General features: G+C 44.9%; 1 protein-coding gene across 2 annotated transcripts in view; it reads right to left on the reverse strand.

Annotated features, from left to right (window-relative positions):
- Positions 1 to 362: 362 nt before the first annotated feature.
- LOC147701576 (dickkopf-related protein 3-like) overlaps positions 363 to 22,217 on the reverse strand; it is an 879,371-nt gene continuing 857,516 nt past the window's right edge. The window contains exon 7 of one of the 2 annotated variants that reach the window (XM_086930237.1): positions 363 to 3,121. In XM_086930237.1, coding sequence (XP_086786363.1) covers positions 2,746 to 3,121 — 376 coding nt within the window. In that variant the 3' untranslated portion in view covers positions 363 to 2,745. The remainder of the gene's footprint in view (positions 3,122 to 22,217) is intronic. The other variant, XM_086930238.1, reaches the window with a different exon arrangement.

Consider the following 22,217-nt stretch of genomic DNA (forward strand, 5'->3'; position numbering starts at 1 on the left):
GATGTTAAATAACCATGCAGCTAACAGAACAGATTTCTTTTCTTCCTAGCCTTTCCTTTGAGTTAAAGACTGATGTGGCTATTTGCAAATGTAACTTGCCGTTGTGAGTAAATTACATGTGTAACTTTCTACTACTCTTTTGAGTGACTTGACTACTTTTGGCTATTACAAAATTAGAGTATTTAGTTACCTACAAAAGCAGACTGCACATCTCCCCCACATGAAAAAGGGTTACAGCCAAACTCATGAGTGTAATTTACTACTGCCAAAAAAGAAACAGTAGTAAGGTTTTCACTCTAGATAACTATTACCTTAATGATTGTTGAATAGTGTACTAAACAAAAATGCCATGCTCTTAAACATATTTTGAAAGTTCCTTTATTGTTGCTTCTTTTCAACTTTATTCAAACATCACAAACAGCGAAAACATGTTTTGAGGAAACCCTCTTTGTTAATGCTCAAATTTAGCATGTCAACAATCTTATTTTATGCAGTAGCCCAGAAAGATTAAATCCAGTATCTTGTGTATGTTGGTTTTTCACAAACTGTTGCCTCAAATCCAAATTTTTTTTCCAATTCAATATTCCCCCACTATGGGTATTGGGAATTGATATTAACTACTACTGGATATATCTGATCTTAACTGTTAACACTTGAGTTTGCGGGTGATGGGCCCTACATATTGTAGTCCACAAGTACAGAAAAGTAGGTATACATCTATTTTGTGTTGCAATTTATGACATTATCTAATCTGATTTTTTTTGTCATTTCTAACATCTGAAAAATCTTTAGCTCCATCACTCACAAATTTGCAACAATTACATTTTCCACATTTGTTACAGGCAATCGGGAAATTCAGAAGCCTACCAAGCAAGAAGTTTCCTGTGTCACATATCTGATTGTATCACTCAAGACCTGAGAGTTGATGCTCGAGTATACGTTATCAAATATTTTGGTACAATATTTCTTAAGATCTTTATCTAAGGTTAACACTTCCCAATGTTTACTGAGGCTTGAATATGAAGTCATTATCAACGTTATACATCATGATACATTTTTTTACTCGGTCTCCTTAATTTTAGATTTCTTTTTGTTTTTCAGTAATTCAAGGCTTGTGATCGTCTCGGCGCTCATGTTTGAGTTGTTTAAGGTATGAATTTTATAGATTCTTTCTTGAAATGTATGTATTATATGAGCCTCTTTTTGGGCATATTCCGCATCTGTGCTACAATTCCGTTTTACTCTTAGGAATTCTGCATATGAAATGTTATCTTTTTGTTTTCCAGAATGTGCTTCTTTTTTTTTACTTAATGTGGAAATGTATTAGTTATATTTTATTTGTAACTTCAGATAAATATTTTGTATTTTTATTTAAAATTAAGTTAATAGTGCCATAGCATTTTCTATTTTCTTCCACATGTGAAAATAAATACATACAGTTTATTTACATAAATAATTAATATAACAGATTTTTAATAATTTATTATAAAGTTTAACACATTTATAGTTTCCCCTACATTATAGGAAGATCTCCACCCCTACTGTGGTGTCCTCATACGGTAAAGTATAGGTAAAATTAAGAATGTTTATTAAACTTCATAATAAATTAGCAAAAATTGTCCTTCTTCCACATGTTAAAATAAATGTATAGTTTATTTACATAAATATTTCATATAAAAGACTTTTACTAATTTATTATAAAGTTTAATCAATGTTTAATTGTTCCTATATGATAGGGAAATGTTCACCCCTACTGTAAAGTCCCCATATGGTATTAGGAAAAGTAAGAACGTTTATTAAACTTCATAATAAATTAGTAACAATATGTTTATGTTAAATAAAGTAAATTAATTTATTATGTTTACTGAAATGTGGAACCATACTTAATTTTAAATAACATTTTCAATTCAATTACTTTAAATATAATAAAAAATTGTTCAAAGTTTAACATAAAAAATAAATTCCCACCTAAAGTAAAAACATGTTTTATTGTGCATTAATAATTCGAAATGATGTATGCAATTAAATAAAAGTAATTTGAGGATATTGTAATACAAAATGTTAACATTGAATTATATTTGTTCATATGTTTAACTATTTTAAATATGTGAATGTGACATTATTTCCTGTGGGGTTGTATTTTAAGTCCCAGCTACATTATTGTCTATGGGAGGGTGTTGCGGTACCAGTGGTTGACTATGTGTGCTATTGGCCCCTGTGGTAACTTTAGAAGTGCAGTTTGTAAATAGCCTCTCTCTAAACCTCCATTTACTCCTTCCTAAACCGCTCCCATTTTGTAGTAAATATGCCCTTTTTTCCAGCTGTTCCCCTCTGGTTCCCACAATTTGTACTGCATAGTAAACCTACATGTGGGAGGATTTCCCCATAGAATAGATAGGAGAGTTGGAGATTTACACTCTTAAGGTATGTGAACAGTTTACTAGTACTTTAATAGTGCTATCGTAGTACTACCAAATCTATTATAAAATGCAGTTTTTAAGTAGGCCCCTGAGTATTTCATGCATAGCTCATTCCACTATGCCAACAAAGCATCTTGCTAGAAGTCTCTCAGTCAATTATCATTGCACTGCAAAAGTAAGCTATACATAATCTATGCAATAAAACCAGCGAAGCAACACCAACAATCACACGAATAGAAGAGGACCAAAACAAACCAAATTAATGCAGCAAAAAAACAGACAGGTTCTTGGATGAAGACTGCATAACTGGTTACAAAGCCAAATATTAGTAGAATCCAGGCCCAAAATATTGGCCCATCTCATTGGCCAAATGATTGAGCTCCTGAAATTCCAGCTGACTTGGACCCATATCATCCTCTATTGGCCGGTCCATTGGCAGGGGCTCTTCTTCAAATCCATCTGCTAAGTCCTCCCTTAGCCTCTTGATAGCATCTCTGGCTTCATTTTCACTCTCTTCAGCGGCCTGTGGAAGGTCCACCACAGCCAGTTGGCCATCTTGAAGCTGCCAAGGCAAAGGATCTGTATCATAGTCAGTTAGTTCCTCGTCTCGACGAATTATGGGGTGAAGGAATGGGGCTTTCCTGATGTCCACAAATCCTGATTTCCCTTCTTTCTTCTCGCATGTGGAGGAGGGGTTAAATCTGGATTGGAGAGAGTGACATGAAATAATTTAGGATAACTTGACCCTCAGGCAGTAATCAAAAGTAACATAGTAACATGCAAGCTGTTGTTGTTGATTCAAAGGTAGTCTGTGTTATATGAAGAACACCCCCTACTTGAACTTTTGTGTGCCATTCAGTTACAGTTTTTCAGTTAAAGATAGTAGAGCCAAACCAGCTTCTCATTTGTTCCAAGACACCCTAATGCTGTCTTTTTTAGGTCTCGCCTACGCAGCGCCTGTAGCCATCAGTCCCCCTTTTTCACCCACAACCGTGCACGCGCTCCATTGCCTTCAATGGCAACGCGTGCAAATGTGGAGATTCACTTGTGGGAGCGAGCGCCACCATATGGTAGTAATTAAAGTTTGGTTAGAGAAGGATCCCACAGTGAGCGAGGAAACGCCAAGCTGACAGGAAGATATTGATGATAACGGACTAAAGATTTAAACAACCCAGACTATACAAGAAGGCCACCCGTCAACACGGATCTGTGTTTCAGATACCAGGGTTTATTGACTCAACAAGACAACACACCTGCACGTAGTCGGTGAAGAGACAGCTACACTGCAGCGTCGAACATTTCCCCTGAGGAAGGAACATGCGTTCCGAAATGCATTGGGCCAGCGTCTAAATTTGGTTTATTAGTAACTGTGGATGTATTCAAGAATACTTAAAGACAATTAAGTTCAGGAAACTTGGATGAAGAAAATATTTTCTGTATAACAGTTGAAACATACATTATATGTAACGGGACAACATATTAATGAATTATATCTATGAAGAAGTAAAAATGATTCTGACTAAAGTAAATATTTTGTGAAGAGTGACATGTAAAGTATCCACAGTTTGAACAAATTTGGTTCAGTACATCAAACGATTGAGTTAAATTAATGTGAACGATTAGTTCAATAGGTGCAGTGCACACTAGAGCAGGGTAACTCCTGTTCATGCATTTGTTATATTTTAGTGTGGAGCAAACACATGAATATAGTGTAGCACCCTTGAACAAGCAGAGTTAAAATTGCATAAAGTTGCGCGAAAACTGAGTGCGCCTCTTACCCATATTGGGCATTTGACTTTAGTAATTAACGCTCCCACAAGTGAATCGTGCAGGCCCCCCTCCTTCCCTCTGCTGTTGCGCGAGCTTGTTAAATAGGCCTGTGGGGCGGCGACCCGTTGATTGCTTTTTGTCTGGTAGACCGGCGCATTAGGCTGTCCTTATTGCCTCTCTTTGGTACTAGTGCCTGGTTGGTGACGCATTTTGTTCTTGTCCTGGGTACAGTTAACGTTTTCACATCACTCTGAGCGTGATCCTTACACTTGCGCGGGAACACGGAGGCGGGTGCTGAAGGGCAGCAGAGGTGTCACAGTTGCGCGCAATCTCCATAGGCCATGCGCGCTGACTCCGACAGTGTATCCAGGAGGTTGTCCCCTGTGGGCTTCCGCCCGCGTGTTGTACTGCCCGCCTACACCCCTCCCGTCTTGCGCGCCTTATCCATGTCTGTCCCGGCAATGCGCGAGAAGGAAACCATGCAGGTGAGCGCAACTTTGAGCTGCGGATACAGTGGCGCAAGTTATTCGGAGCTTTTAGTTTGGTACAGTTCCTTGGTTGGAGGAGGGAAATAATCTTGCGTGCAGTTTAAATCCGGGTGGGGCAAATGTTTATGATTTCCGCGAACTTCGCTCACTCACCCATCAATGTACGCTTCATTACAGTGTGAATTGCCCCATGTATCCGCGTGCCGAGCCCACTTTTGATGTTTGATCTTAGTTTTAAACTCATTCCACTAACCGAGTTTCTTCCCTACAAGAAGGCTACCTGCAAGAAGCTTTCAAGTCAGAAAAGCAACAAAAATCAAACCATCACGGTCTGCACTCTGATGTTTTCCTTTAAAACTCTAGTATCCCCGTTGATAAAGCAGTAGTATATATGGAGGTTTAGTTAATGCTTTCTAGCACTGCAAAGCAAACCTTGGCACATGGTAGAAGAGTGCAACTTCATATACCTGAGTAATGCCAACATAAGCAAAGTTCAGGTGCGCCCTGGTAATATTATATTTGCTTATTTCACTTGGCCGAGGTAAAAACATAAAGCGTTCAAATGAACATTACCGATATTTATCTCTTTCTTAACACGAACAAGGAGCTATCGAACAAACATTAAACTCGCTGTTCAGTGAGGCACCTGTAGTGTCCTTTGGTCGGGTAGCGGTGCAGTCTACCCGCGCTCGGAGGACGCTGTTTAGCGCCGGCGTGTGACGACACACGCCGGCTATAAAATAAAGGAGTGTGGCCCAGCTCCGGAAGTCGGGACCACGCCCATGAAACTAAAGGCCGTGTCCCTTGTTTAATTGAGGCTGCGGCGCTGTTAATAGCCGCACGTTAGCAGCCCATTACACTGGCGACGAGGCCGAAAGGAGCCTGTGTGCACTGCTGTGTGAACTCGGTCCCCAGCAGTGGTTGGGAGCCCTTGATGTGGGCCATATAACCACGGGGGCTCTGTTTATTCAGTTGAAGCCTGCGGTGGTGTTCCTGCGAGGCCTGCCCTGGGCTATTGATGACCCCCAGCTCTGTGAGGTGTCTGAAGAGGAGTGGGAGTGTCCCTGAGTGCCCTGCCTGAGCCTTTCCTTGTGAATTCCACGCTCCTTTGGTGACAGAAGATCACGGCGAAGCCTGCTACCCAGAGCGCAGAGGGAACCTCTGGCTGCATGTTTCGGCACCTTCGGTGGGGCAGTGACTGCTGAGTCCAGGAGGTAGGCTGCGCACGTGCTGCGGAGAGCGTCTGCGACTGTGCGAGAATGGCGCGATCTCGGCCATTGAGCCGTTTACAGTGGATGGCGCCCCATCGTCCCTTGCCCCGAGGTGGAGAGACTGGACTGACCGGCTACAGATTTACTCCGAAGGGGCAGGCATAGCCCGAGACAGGCGTAGGGCCCTACTGCTCCATTTGGGGGGCAAAGACATCCACCGCATATACAAAACTTTAGTGGGGGCCACACCCAAAACCTACATGACGCTGCTGAACGCCCTAAACGCACATTTTGAACCAATGGCAAACAGAGACTACAAGAGATTTATTTTTCGCCAAGCAAGAGGCTGAGGAGTCTTTAGACGCGTTCCACGAGCGGTTGAAGGAATTGGTCAGTACATGCGGATTTAGGGATGAACAGGAAGAAATCCGGGGGCAGATAATCCAGGGATGCTACTCGTCCAAACTCAGAGTGAACATCCTCCAGGAAGATGGGAAACCCCTGGCTGATATCCTCACCCTGGGCAGATCGAAGGAGCTATCACAAGTCAGAGCATCCCACATGGAGGCAGCCCTCCACCGACCCTTCAAGACAGAGCAGGCAAATGCAGTGGAAGCGGTAAATGTAGTGAGGCCCAAGACATGCCAAGCCTCAGGGAAGAGACCACAAGAGAAGAAAAAGGAGTGCGGTTACAGCGGAGGCACGCCCCACCGCATGCAACATTGCCCGGCGAGAGGGACGAAGTGCAGTTCCAGCGGACGGATGAACCACTTTGCGACGGTATGCTGCTCCACTAAACCGCGGAAAGAAGCAGCACAGGCAGTAGTGGAGGCACATGACAGCGAGGACATGGACGACGACGCAGGAGACTACCCAGTCCACTACGTATTTGCAATAGACGAGCCATGAGGGAAGAGACGACGACTTCCAAAGTGCAGGACCAAAATTCACCAGCAGGATGTGAGAGCCACCATAGACACTGGGGCCTTGATTTAATTAACGGCGGCGAATGTGTGCAATCAGTTAAGCCCACGCCCGCCCTTGCAGGAAGCCAGAATCAGGGTTTTCGCGTACGGACAAAAGAAGACTATCCCGCTCCGAGGATGTTTCAAGACGGAGCTAAAGCACCGGGACCTCAAGATCCCCACCACAGTGTATGTGACACAGGAAGGAAGCGGAATGCTGCTGAGTGGGCAGTCAGCAGAGGAGCTGAAGCTAATTTTGTTCGCCATGGCGGTGCAGGAAGAAGAAGTTGAGGTCATCATGGAGGAGTTCGAAGACGTCTTCAAAGGCATTGGATGCCTAAAAGGGAAGGAAGTCTCTCTCCACATTTACCCGTCACTTCAACCAGTGGCGCTGAGACACCGGAGGATTGCATCCCATCTGCGGAAGAAGGTCGAAGAGGAACTGGAGGCACTAGAGAGACAAGGGATTATCAATAAGGTCAATGGGCCCACCCCCTGGGTGTCCCCGATCGTAGTAGCACGGAAGCCAAAGCAACCAGGACAAGTCGGCATCTGCGTCGATATGCGCCTTCCGAATGCCGCGGTGAAGAGAGAACTTCACCTAACCCCCACCATCGATGACATCTTGGGGGAGCTGAACAGAGCGAAATGGTTTTCGAAGATGGATCTACGATCGGGTTACCACCAACTGCCACTACACCCAGACTCTCGATACATCACCACTCTCGACGCACGTCAGTCTCCGAAGATATCGATGTTTGAACTTCGGAATCTCGAGTCCTGCGGAGGTGTTCCAAAATACCATCCGCGAAGTTCTCAGTGGAATCACGGGAGTCCTGAATGTGAGTGACGACCTGCTGATGTATGCTTCGTCGATGGAAGAACACCACCGCCGACTTTGCAAAGTTCCTACAGAGGATCAAGGAATCCGGATTGACCCTGCACCGAGAAAAATGTCAGTTCTTGAGGAACAAAATCAGCTTCTTTGGCTATACCTTCTCCGACAAGGGAGTGGCCCCGGACCCCGACAAGGTAAAGGATGTCCAAGAAGCCCCAGCACCGTCCAATATCTCGGAAATCAGAAGCTTCCTAGGAATGGTGAACTTCTGTGGGCGTTTCGTCCCAGACTTGTCCAACCTCACAAAGCCCCTCCAGGAACTGACAAAGTCTACCACCACGTGGCAATGGGGCCCGGAACAGGAGCAAGCCTTTAAAGACACCAAAGCAGCCCTGTCGGCAGACACTACACTATCATACTATCATACTTTGACCCAGCCCGACTCACCAATGTTGCTGTGGACGCCAGCCCATATGGGCTAGGAGCAGTGCTCACTCAACTACAGAGCAACGGGGAGCAAGTCGCTCACTGACGGACACGGAACAGAGATACTCGCAAATCGAGCGAGAGGCGATTGCCAATCATTGGGCCTGAAGGCACTTTCACGTGTACGTGTATGGCCATCCATTCACTGTATCCACAGACCACAAACCCCTCATTCCCCTGTTCCAGGGGTCAGTATCCAAGCCTCCCCGTAGGATTGAAAAATGGATCCTCCAGCTACAAGGGTACAACTACCAAGTGAAGTACAAGCCAGGGTCCTCCAATCCAGCAGACTACCTGTCGCGACATCCCAGGGCCGCTACTAGAGCAGAAGAGGAGGATGCCAAGGACACGGAAAAATATGTCTGGCTTGTGTCCAAAAGGTTGCGGCCACTCCCCATGAGCCTGGAAACCATTGTAGAAGCCACCCAGACAGACGAATGTCTGCAACTAGCCATAGGGGCAGTCCAATCGAACAACTGGCGCCACATCCAATCCACCATGACCAGGCGGACGCCACAAGCAAGAACTGTCCTGGAGGCCGTCATGAGAGTGAAAGACGAACTGTCGGTAGACAGCAGTGGTTGTCTACTCAGAGACCCTCGACTGGTGATCCCCTTAAGTCTTGCATAACAAGCAGTGGATCTCGCGCACCGAGGACACCAAGATATGGTGAAGACAAAGAGCAAAGGTGTGGTTCCCAGGAATGGACCTCCTGGTGGAACTCACAGTCAGGACGTGCTCATGGTGCCAAGCGTCGGGCCAGCCAGATCGGCCGCATCCCGTCATCACGGAAGACAACCCGCAGCGGCCATGGGAATGTGTCAGCGTAGACTTCGGACACCTCCCAGATGGACGCTATGCCCTGGTGATCATTGATGACTACACAAAATATCCAGAAGTCGAGATCGTGGGGAACCAGACAGCCACGGAGGAGATCACCATTGCGACCCATGGCATCTTCGAAGTGGTAAAAACGGACAACAGTCCGCCTTTCCACGCACAAGTCTTTGCGGATTACCTCAAGGCAAGGGGCATACAACACCGAAAAGTGACTCCCCACTGGCCCCAAGCGAATGGGGAAGTAGAAAGGTTTATGCGCACCCTCAACAAGGTAATACGCATTGCGCATGCGGACGAAGCACCCCTTGAAAGAGCCATTTACAGTTTTCTGCTAGAGTATCAGCTGACACCCATCTCACGACTGAAGCATCTCCGGGGCCAGCCAGCATGGGCCGAGTAGTACGGGACACTATCCCACATCACCCGAGTTGGACCCCGTCTCGGATTGACGCAGGAGAAGTATTTAGCTAACAGCACCAACTCCAGTGACCAGGCCAGCGCCAGCCGACGAGCCAGAGTGTCGGACATTCAAAGGGGGGAGCAAATTCCGGCTTCCATTTGAACACCAAAATTGGACAGTCACCTGCCGCACTGGCACCTTAATAACGGCCAGAAGAGGAGCTGAAGAAGTCTCCCGAAACATCTCCTTCTTCAAAAAGGTACAGGCTGGAACTCGGGAGCCACAGTCAGCGGACAACCTGGACGCCAGTCCCAATCATCGACCGGAAGAAGTAGAACCGGATGGTGACCAGGGGATAACCCTCGAAGGGACTCCAGACGTGTCCGGCCGGAGTACCCCATAGCTGTTGGAGACACCAGACAGAACCCAGCCAAGATCTCTGGAGGGGGTAGACTCACAAGAAATGAATCCATCCTTGCCCTCCTCCCCGGGAAGCCACTCCAGGTATCACCTAAGACGCAACCCAATGCTGTACTCCCGCCTGGCAGGGTTCATGGTGTGATGAACCAAGGACTAGAGTCCTCTAAGAACTGGTAACAGATCTTCTCTGTCATTTTATCGTTAACTGTTTATTGTTTGATAAAGGTTGGAAGGAATGTAGTGTCCTCCGGCCGGGTAGCGGTGCAGTCTACCTCTGCTCGGAGGACGCTGTTTAGCGCCAGCGTGTGACGACACACCCCGGCTATAAAATAAAGGGGCGTGGCCCGGCTCCGGCAGTCGGGACCACGCGCATGAAACTAAAGGCCGTGTCCCTTGTTTAATTGCGGCTCCGGCGCTGTTAATAGCCCCACGTTAGCAGCCGATTACAACACCTGCATCAGCTGTGTGTAGTGCAGCCGGTCTATCTCTCCCCACTCTTTCTGCTTTTCCTACTCTCTGTTCACTTTTCTTGCTCTTTACTGTCCTTGCTCACACTCCTTTCTGTCCTCTTTTCTCATCCACCTTACTTTTATAATAGGCTCTCGCACACTCTTCTGTCTGCTTTTCCCCCATACATCACAGCCATACCTCTTCGCGGAGTGTAAGACGATCCCTCTAGTGCCATAGGTGGCTGCACTACATTTACACAGCTCAAGGTTGGAGTCTAGGTTAGAAATGGGTCTGATGTTCAGTGGTTCATTGCACCGCCTCTGAGATCTCTCATAGGTTCACGGTCATAGGTTGGAATATCTGTTGTCTGCTCACTCTGATCTGCCCGGGGTCAACAAAATGAGGCCCGTTGAGTTGCGTGTGCACCCAAAGGCGGGGATTATAGTGCTAAGAAACACCTGTATTTTACGGATAAACTTAAAACTGCAAAGGAGGAGGGCGCTAGAGTGTCTGACGTCTGGCCAGGCTGGTAAGCTGAAGACGTCTTTCTAGTCTGGAGTTTAAAGTGCCCCCAATGCATCACAAGGTGAGCCTTCCATGAGGGCTTACATAGGTTTAGGAGGCTGGGCTCACTCCATCCTCCATTTTGTCTTTAAAAGGAAATATGAGCTGAAAGGCTCTAATTAGGTCACTCATCCATGCTGATTGCATGGCTCGTGTTTTGCTTTCATTACTGGCTTCTATTAATGCAGTTCCCTGTCAGCAGCGGGCGCATACATAACAAATGCTGCTCTTCCCTTTACTTTTCAAGCATGTTTTCAAGATTTGATCCAGCGTTTGTTTAAAAACTAACAATTTGCCATCTGCATTTTTTTTAATGTTTTCTTAATCGTGTTCAGGGGACTGTGGACCACATTTTTTCATTTCTTCAACGATGCAGAGAGAACTTTTAAGAAAACAAATTCACTATGGCATTTCTAATACATACCAGCATGTATTGTTTAGTTCCCGTCCATATCACTCTTCTCGCTCTTTCTCCCTCCCGACCAACCCACCTCTTATAAAATAAACCAAATCATGCCATCTGATAACATATTTCTGCCTCTTTAATCCTCCTTTTATATGTGCAAATAAAAGCATGCCAACTTTTTTTAAGTGTTGGTTGTAGAGAGGGGATCGCAGTACATTTGTTAGCTAGGTAAGGTCAATATTGTTTTAGTGCAGCCCGCGTGACAAAGGCAGCTAAGTCCATTTGCCCCCTCCCTGCAGTCCCTACCTCCCACCAACACCCCTGGATGCGGATGGCCTTCTTTCCCTTTCCTTTTATCATTAGTCTATTGTTTTGTCCTCTTCAGCAGTTCACTCCAGGGGGTGGCATGTCTTCTGATTGAGGTAAAAAACAATTCAGTATAATATAAACAATTCAGCAGTATAAAGAAGGTCCTTTCGTAGATGCTAACCAATGAATTTGGCAGAACAATCACATTTGACATACACAGAGCGCAGATTGATTACAGTGTCAGTGGGAAATTAGAGCAGCAACAAAGAAAGGGTTTAATGCAACAGAAATTTAAAACGCAAGAGGTGCACAAGTAACCACAATAAAACTGTCCCTCATGTTGCAAGCTGGTTCCTTTGCCCCACCCGTTGACTGTCACAGGATTGCTTAAGGCTTATTTTTTTTTTCATTTCAAAGACTTTTATTATTATGAAAAAGCAAATGAAGATACACAATACAAGTGTCAGTGATACAATTGGTCATTCCTTTGGAAGCAATATTCAGCTTGTGTCCTTGGAACTTTAGCAAAATGAATACATTTTTGTAATGCTGGTCGATACTAAAGATCAACAGAAAATGGCAATCAGAAAAAGTTAATACCTAATGTGGAGGTTGCTCCTTGGTGGATTCTTAAATAAGGTTTCACAGAATAATTTGTGAGATTTTTTTCAAGTTAATAGGCAAAACATATATCACTCTGTAGGCAGGCCTAACAGACTTTGAATCATATGTTTTATTGTGGGCAGTTGTCCCTGAGTTGATACGCTGCTGGACTCCCATCTGGGCATGCACCGTTCGTGCTGAGCCAATACCGTCAAAAGGCATGTACTGTTCACCGATGCACACAAAAATGCACATTAATATGTACCTGGTATAAGCCATATTATGCCCCAAATGTCTTTCTTTGGTAAAATATATACTACTATGTGTATATGAAAAATGTGTGTACTATTGCCAGATAGCTAGCCTGCAGCCTAATTCAAACAGAATGAAGTAAAGCTGTCTCACTGTACATTAGAGGTAGGAAGTTCTGGGTAACAAAAACATTCACAGCTGTCCCGTCCTACCAACGCTCTCGTTTTTACCTTGTTTAGAGTGCCAGCAGCAGCTCTGCTGTCGGGAAAACCATTGTGCACAGTTACAGATAATAGCATTGTCATTAGATCGGCCACTGTAATGAGGGAGGCCAAATCAATGCCTTTCCCTTTGTTTTATTTTGTTTAGCTGTGCAATGTACACCATTGTTTTCTTAGACAGGAAAAGAATGGAAGAACACTCCCATATCTGATAAAGTCTTCTAGTCACAGATTACTTACGTCTGAATTTACCCCAGGCATCAGACTGGATCTGGAAAATCTTAAGCAGTTCCTCTTTACGCCGGTAGGTGGCTTCATTTGACTCAGTGTCGTCCGCGCCGGAAGCAACATGTGAGGTACCTATATTGGTGCGACCCCAGTGAGTGGCATCAGTTCTTTTCTTTCCACACCTTCAATGCAGATCCTGAGAAAGCTAGCTCAGTCTATTTTGGACTACCTTCATTTAATTTTTTTCAATATTCTTTTTGAGCTAAGCTCCCAGTGTGTTTTTGGAATGCCCCCTAAAAAATCTATGGGGTTCAAACTATGTGGATCCTGTCATAGGCATATGTTTGTGGTCCCCACCTGGATTGCTTGTGGTGCCTAGAGTCAGGACACAACTCTAAGGCCTGCCCCAATTGTCGAGCAATGAATCCCAAGGAGGTCTGGGAGGGTGCCCTTAGGTTCCTGCTCACCAGACACCAGATTACCATGCAATGTTTCAGGTCACAATCATGAAGAACGTCCCAGACCCGCTCTCAAAGTTGTTCCTGCCAGTCGCTTTCCAAATCGTCAGATAAGTCCCTCAAGGCAATGAAATGTAGGACCTCGAAGAGCTCTTCGACTTGGCTGCGCTGTTACAAGTCATTGGACGAGGGAAGGGAACGATGCTACAAATCTAGACCCCCATGCCCACTTGTCGGCTGATAATCTTGAGTTTGAGTTGCCTCTGAAAGTTCCCCTGAGCAACCCCCGCCCAGCTAAAGAAATTTTATAAGCTCAAGCCCCTCTTATTTGGGCGCGTCGAGCCCGCTGGTGTCCCTTTGGGCCCCACAGGTTCGGCAGGAGCCCCACCTGGATTTCTGCAAGTGGGTTAACCCTCTGCACCAGTCAAACCACTTGGGTCTGGTCGCTTGTCAGCAGTCTTCCCTGGAATCCCTTCCAGTGGCCCTGTTTTTGGCACCACTGACGCACCTTGGCGGTGCTGACCCCATCATTATACCAGATTCTGATATGGAGCCGGACCGGCATCACCCAATGTCAACTCTGTTGTAGAGCGTGCCTCCCTTTACTAACAAGCCCTGTGGGAAATACGATTGGGGTGGATCTAAAAATCCCTATGGTTCTCCTGACCCCTCGAAAGAGCCCCCCTGTACATGGATAACTGGTACAAGGAACTGCGGATGCCATTGGTCTGGCCACCTCTCCTGACACTGGCCTAGTCGCTCCTCCTAGTATGGCTACGGAGGAAGGGGCTTCATTTGCCATGGGGGTGAGTAGGGCAGCTGAGGTTCTGAACCTCACGCTGCCCTCTATAGCAGTCAAGACAAATTTCTTGACAAAGGTTATTCAACCAGGGAGAGCCCCCATGGAGCCTCTTCTCACATTTAATGATGTCCTGCTTGGCGCATTGGCCAAGCCTGCACAGGTGCTACTGTGCATAGGAACATTGTCAGACGCCATCACCCGCTCCAGATCCAGCTTGCTTCACCCAGCATCACTCACCAGAGAGCCTGGTCGTCCAGGCTTCCGCATGCAAGGTTAACCCTGGCACGTTCTCTACTACACCACTGGATAGAGAATCCAAGAGGCTGTACACCTTCAGCAAGAGGATTTTCCACCAGCCTTCTACATGAACACTGTGTCCCTCTTTAGCTGGCATTCCCCAAATATTTGTGATTCGGTTGCGCAAGTGCTGCCCATTTTCTCGGCCAATGGCAGGGACGAATCAAAGTTAGCCATACGCTGTGGACTGGATTCAACAGACTGGTTAACCCTGGCACGTTCTCTACTACACCACTGGATAGAGAATCCAAGAGGCTATACACCTTCAGCAAGAGGATTTTCTCTTCCACCAGCCTTGTACACGAACACTGTATGCCTCTTTAGCTGGTATTCCCCAAATATTTGTGACTCGGTTGCGCAAGTGCTGCCCATTTTCTCGGCCAATGGTAGGGACGAATCAAAGTTAGCCATACGCTGTGGACTGGATTCAACAGACTTGCTAGGTAGAGCGATTGCTTTGTCAGTGGCACTTCATAGCCATACCTGGCTGAGGTCAATTCGCTTTTCAGAGGATGTCCAAACATCCCTTATAGACATGCTCTTTGATGGCACTTGCCTGTTTGAAGATAAGGCAGATTTGGCACTCAAGAGTTTCAATGACAGCAGGGCCACTGCCGGGACGTTGGGACTCTCCACAACGTCTCACCAGCCTCACTATGGCTTTTGCCCCTTCCATTACTACGGTAGGGGCGCTCAGCTACTACGAACAGCATACTCCCCAGTCATGTTGTGCCTATGGATGCACTTCCCATAAGCCCTTCCTACACTTCAAGTTTCAGGTATTCCTGGACAACATCACCGCCAAATGGTATTGCAACAACATGGTGGGATGGGGTCATGGACCCTGTGACAAGAGGCTCTGCATCTCTGTACATAGCTGGTACGTCAGGACATTTTCCTGGTCGTAAAACATCTGGCAGGCTCTCTGAATGCCAGAGTGGACAAACTCTGACTTCAATGCCTAGCAAATCACAAATGGCGTCTCCATCCAGAGTTGGTGCAAAGTCTCCTCTGCGACTGGGGAAAACCTTAGTTAGATCTATTTGCAGCAACTAGCCAGTGTGAGGATACCGTACTTTTTATATGCCTACCACCCCACTATTTTTGAGTGTTGCTTACGCTGCTTAGCCCATCACAAATATCCATGCATATCTTGTTAATCCTCACCTTAACCATACCACCAATATGGTTACACATTTTGCCGCTGTTTTATCGTCTACACAGCACTTTAGAAACCAGCAATTACATTGTTTTGTGACCTAAACCTACCATGCTAAGACTCTCCCGTGTATGTTTGTTATGTCATATATGTCGTATGTCCAGTGATGCTCAAGAGGGAATCCCCCTCGCACACATATAGCACCTTAGCGAGTGCTTCACATTTTTGCATATTACACGCTCACTTAAAATTAAGACTGCACTATCATCTATTTATTGGTCCTGAGGAAAGCCAGTTTTAACAGTAAAGGCCTGTCTGAAACATGTAGACCACACCTGGATGCAGGAGACACTAATAAAAACTCCTATACATCCATCTGCCTTTTTTAATGCTAACAGAGGCCCAGTGATTAAAGTATTGATTACCCTCGGGTACTGGGACCACTGTATAGCTTTTAATTTTCACTTTCACGTCACCACATTGCACACTCAGCAATATACCTGCTCCGCTGTATCCAGGCGTCGAAGCACACAAGGGACACATTCGATGTCACTGGGTGGGCCCGATGATGAAGCATGCCACCAACTAGGTTGGCTGGTGAGGGCTTCATGATCAAACCAAATGGTTTGCCCCTTAACATACAGTTCTGAGTCACTTCACGAATAGGCTAGTCCTTATTGATAATACATATAATCCCAGGGGATATGGACTAGCTACCTAGTCCTCTCTCTTTTGATAAACGGCACCGATCCTCTTTCTGTACCGTTGTCCGAGGTATTGTTCTTTGTTTTATCTTTAGCCTGAAAAGGCCTGGCTTTGGGCAAAGTTAAATGGTACCTTTTGCCAATTTTGGCTTTCTTACAGTTGCCAGATCAGTCCTCCCTGTTCAAGTCGCCTGTTGCGATTCGTTTCTTGAAAAATCTTCAAGATGTGTTTCCATCTAAACCCTTCATTATGCCTCTGTGGGACCTTAGCTTGGTGTCAACATTTTTTATGTGGTCACCCTTCGAGTACATGCATAGCTACTCTCTATACCTCTTAACGATGAAAACAGTCTTCTTGGTGGCAATTACTTCGGCCAGAAGAGTTAGCGAGCTATAGGCGCTCTCTGTACACCCTCCATACACCAGATTCTTACTAGATAAACTGGTTTTCTGCGCGTGTGAATCTTTTCTGCCAAAGGTGGTGACTCCTTTCCATGTTGACCTTCGTTGCTCTGCATAATCCCTCTAAGGAGGAAGAGAGACAACATTATCAGGTCCCAAAAAGAGTGCTGTCATTCCAGAGTGATCGCACTAGAGATCACCGGGTGGATGAGCAACTGTTCGGGTTCACTGGAGCGAAAAAGAGAAAAGCAGTGCAGAAACAGACCATCGCCAGATGGATTGTGCTCTGCATTAAGATCTGCTATGCAATGAGCAAAAAGCAATCATTGAAGGCTTGTGGGCTCATTCCACCAGAGCCAAGGCTGTGCTCACTGTGTTAGCTCACAGAGTCCCTGTCCTAGATATCTGTCAGGCTGCTACGTGGGCATCTCTGCACATATTTACAAAACGCTACTGCCTTGACAGTCAAGTCCGTCATGCCGGGCAAGGAAATGGGTCTATAGTTCCCTGGAAATACCTGATCAAGACTTGGCTTTTTTAACAGCAGCTTGGCCACAGCGTGTTTCCATTCTCTAGGCACTAAGCCTGTGGAAATGTAGAGGTTTAGTAATTCAAGGATGGTGGGAAAAATGTCTTGACTTCCTTCCAAGAGAATATGTGGGGGGCCGGATCTTGAGGTGTGCCCGATTTCACTTTCCCAAACAGGACCAGAAGTGCTTCTTCTGTGATTAAAATGCTACTAAGAAAGCAATCTATATCTTCAACCAAGGACAGTGTCTCTGGTTCAGTAAGTGGAACGTCTCTGCCCTTGTGGAGATCTGTGTAAATAGAGGACACTTTATTTTGAAAATAAGTTGCAAAATTGTTGCATCATCCCTCTGAGGGACTGGGCAAGGGATTTTCCACTTTAAGGGTGTTGAGGGACTTTAAAATCCAAAACAATTCCCTCGGAGCATTAGCTGCCTTAACCAACAATTCTTCATATTATGGAGGGTGAACCTTTTTTATCACTTAATGTATAACCAGACAGCTGCCCGATAGGCCCCTTTTACATTATTATCACACTTTAGTCTCCACTTTCTCTCCAGCTTTTTGCACCCTTTCTTTAGTGAAACTAAATGCTCATTAAACCATGAGGCAGATCTTCTTTGCTACAATTATTTAGAGCAGTAATCGGGATTGTATCATCAATAGAGTTATTAATCTGTTAATTTAATATAGCATTTTCAACCTCAGGGTAATTTCCTAATTAGGTATGGTGCTAGCAAGTACCGATCGCCAAGTATCTTTGTTAAGCTTGGACCATCGTTGGCGATTACTGGGGGGAGGGGGGATCATTAGCATCAGTCCCTGAAGAGGTACCCTCCAAGATAACTGTAATGAGGGCATGATCGATCCAAGCCATTGGACTGATACTCTTAACTTTAAGATAGGGCACATTACTAAAGACTGGATCTATAAAGTGGCTTTTAACATGAGTAGGCCCATTTACCCTTTCTGTTGGAGACATACCACCTAGATCATGAGCACAACAGCTGGAATTTTGCAGAGCTTACAACACATATCATCACACATTTAAGACTTTGGCTATTTTTAATGAGAATCCAGCTTGACCCTTGACCAAAAATATTGTGAGATTGATCAATTAGACCTAGTATTACAAGGTACTCATTGCCTGGTGTCTCCCAGAACATATGGACTTGGAGCATCCATTTTAAAAGAAGAGTTAGCATAACTGAGGACAGGTTGCAAAGCTCCCACTATGGTGGACTGTCAGCTGGAATCTTAACAACCACCCAGTATAGTGACCGGAACAATTGATTTTATTATAAGCTAACACATACCCAGGATAGAATTACTGTGCATCACAATCGGCTTCAAGCTAGTGCCATCCAGATACCTATGAGTTAAACCACTGTGACGGAGTCCTGGTGAAGGCCTAGCCGAAACGCGTTGTCTTCTAACAAGTCGCCAGTCTCTGTGCATTTTGTGATTTATGTATTTTTATTATTGATTTCCTTTGAACAAATTAGCAAATGGAAAAAAGAGAAAAGTCTGCATGTATAAATTAATTGATATCATGATGATTGTGTTATCTGAAATATAAAATCATGGAATCATTTGATATGTAATTTGTGTCTAAAGAAGAGAATACGTGTGGTTTATAAAATATCATTAAGAAAGTAAATGTATTTATTTTTGTATATTCCCTATTTATAAAAAACATTTTCTATAAAAAAACATATAAGAATATTAAAAAGAAAATAATATACAACCTATATTGTGTACTAGTATTGGTGTTTTCAGTATAGATATTTCAATCCAGTCTAGAGTTGAGATGCCATTTTCAGATATACACTGTGCCCGGTGTTATGAGTTTTCCCAATAAGTAATTTCCTTGCTTGGGTTTAGTATCCAATTTGCAGGGGCCCCTTCTTTTCCCAATTACATAGGAGCCATCTACAGTTAATAATTCCTATGTTCCATACTGTGGTTTTACAGATATTAGTTCTACCCACCTCCCTTCCATCCAGTGCAAATATACAGAGTGAGCAGTGACGTTTGACAGTTTCCAAGCCTAGTGGGGGACATAATTTTGAAGGAGATTTAGGCTGAAACGAAAGTAGAACATCAGCAGAATATCTTCTTTTTGGCCATTGGTCTAGGGGTTCCGGCACTGGTCCTGTTAGAGTGTGGACAGGCGCAGACGGGCTGGCCTTTGGCACACCTTCAGCGGACCTTCTGTGCGCATGAGTTTACCAGCTGACATTTGTAATGGTTAGCTAACAACTACAGTGCTACCTTCAATTATCTCCTACTCCTACCCTATGGTTGTTCAAGTTTCCCTTCCTCTCAATAACGCTATCAATTAACAAGCATTTGCAATGCAATAGGTCTCGCATTTTCGAGACTTTGAGCTGTTGGCACTGTAAATGTCAATAGCTTAAATTCTTGCAAATGCGAGACCAATTTTATTGCAAATACTGTTTGTTTCCAAGGGCCCCATGCTGCATTTGCACTTAGAGGCCTGGACTATAAAACACAGAATCTGTTTGCTTGTATGGTAAACACAGCACACAGGCCAGGACCTTTGTCAACAGCGGAAGAAACCAGAGGCCTAGAGCCAATAAGGAACATTATTTTGTTTGACAAGAAAGCTTGGCACAGAGCACAAGGCTGCCCAAGAAGGGGAACTACTATCGCCACCTAGAAAAGTCACTTATGATGAACAAAGGGTCCACAGGCAGTTTTTTCCTCTACACTTGAGGCATTGCTCCCAGTTGCCACAATAAAAGCCAGTCTTAAAATGTAATACTGTAAATTAGTAGCAAAGAAGAAAATAAAGAAAAAGAAATAAAATCAGACTTTTTCAGAAGGCACAAACCAAGGATACTGTTAATGCAGACGCCTGCTTGGCAATAAAATCTCTCAATGTCTGAGAGACACCCATTTGTTTAATGGCAGAGGTCTCCATATGTATAGCCATCAACACCCACTCCCACTGCAGAGGCAACATTCCGGCATAAGTAAAGCAAAAGCCATGGTCGCCCCCCTGAAATACGGGCTGTGATCTCTTAAGAGGACTGGTAAAGATTCCTACATTAAACTACTTTCCAATAGCTATCGCAGCCTGGGCTCCAGACAGGACCTCTCCTCTCCACATCACATCTTTAAGCACTCTCCCAGAGCTCTCACCACATCTCCAGGACTAGAACGCTTCAACGGCTCCCTCACTCAGAGCATCCATTGGTCAATCAGTGCTTCCCACAGGACTCCAGCGGGCATCTTTACTGGAAACCCTTCAGTGCTTCACTGAACTACAGCACCACACATTTTCTTCTGACGAAAGCAAATGTCAAATACTAGTTAGTGAACTGTATAAAAGTAAAGACTATCTCCTCCTTCAGCAAAAGTGTAATGGAAAAATTCACTAAAAATGATTGCACAAGAAGTGTAGTTGACCAATCTTTGCAAATAAAATCAAAGCAGAAGGGGCCGTATTAGCTCACACAGGAAAAAAAAGTTTTGAGAACCCCGTGCTACCAGACACCATACACTGTTGAAAAACAAGACAAGGCTTGTTTACCTGCTCCCAGGTTACTAAAACAGAGTAAGCACCACTTACCTCACTTGAAAAGGACTAAGTGAAAAGCAGTCTCTTCGCCTCTCTTGTTCACTGCATACTGAAACAAGCTGTTGCTGTGAGAGTGAAAGCGTGGGGCAGGAGATGTGCACACGTGTGCACAACTCCTGTGCAAGCTGTCGCCGTGAGAGGGAAAGCGCGCCATGCGCGCATTCTGTTCAAACGCCGTGAGCGCGGACAGGAGATGTGCGTATGCGTGCACAACTCCTCTCCTCCGCACGCTTGCACATGTCCTGTCCGCCTTCGGTCAAGAAACCGGCAACAATAGATCTCGGCAAGGCAAGCAGGGTATGCGCTGCGTCATTAGGCGAGACCTAAAAACCAGCCCACATCAATCAGAGCGATAGCAATTAAAAACTCCTCCAGTCCAGATTACCCTTCATGCAACTGACTTAGCAGACAGTCACAAAGGGCAAACGGGCACAAAACTCTAAAAAGACCTTCCCTGATTATCACAACCCATTTCCCATAAAGCCACACCATGACGCATTCCATCTTGAACCAAGCTGGAACAATATGTCTAAACCTGGCAAGTTGCCACTCTGTCTGAGAAATGGGACCAACAACCAGGGCTCTCTGGAACCTTGCTCAACATCCGTCTGACTGCCAAATGTCCTTAAGAGCTGTAGCATGGTTAAACTACTCCAGTAAGTGGACTTGGTACTCAATAATATAGGCCATGCTGCCTTCAAGCAGACTGAATAGAAGCTCGGTTCCCGCCCATACGAGCACTGAAGTCGCACACAGCACCTGTGATTCAGGGAAAACATCTGCTTGCTCCGTCTATTCACCAACATCCCCTTCCCCATTACAAACAGAACCAAGCCTTAAGGCACTGTAGCCATTTTTTCCAGTTGTGTTTTACTTCTGGTCTTGTTTACAATGACACCAGAATAACCCATGTAATATTCTCCATAGTAGTCATCTGGTAAAAAAAAAAAAAAGTTGACACAACTACTTTGCAGACTTCCACTACACTGTGTACACAACCTTTGTTCAACACAGCATTCCTCTGCACAACGAGAACTGCAGAAAATTGAAAAATAGGCTACTTATTCCACGCAGCATTCATCACAGTCCCAACATAAATCAAACCAAAAAAAAATATTAACACACAAAACTGCTTACTAAACAAAGCCACCTACCATGAGGGCAAGCTTCCCCAAACAACAACAAAAATAAATTAAAGGATCAAACACAAATATGTAATATGAGAGGGCAGTAGCATTTATGTTTGCAGTTTTAAACTAGACATAGAATTAAACGATACTGTTTCTCAGTGGAAGCTTGCCCTTATGATATAATCTTCATATATTTTTCCATTCAAGTATACCCATTCTACACTCATTTATTCAGATGTGCATTTTTATTTATACATTC

This window comes from Lissotriton vulgaris, chromosome 7 (assembly GCF_964263255.1).
Source record: "Lissotriton vulgaris chromosome 7, aLisVul1.2, whole genome shotgun sequence".
Classification (NCBI taxonomy): domain Eukaryota; kingdom Metazoa; phylum Chordata; class Amphibia; order Caudata; family Salamandridae; genus Lissotriton; species Lissotriton vulgaris.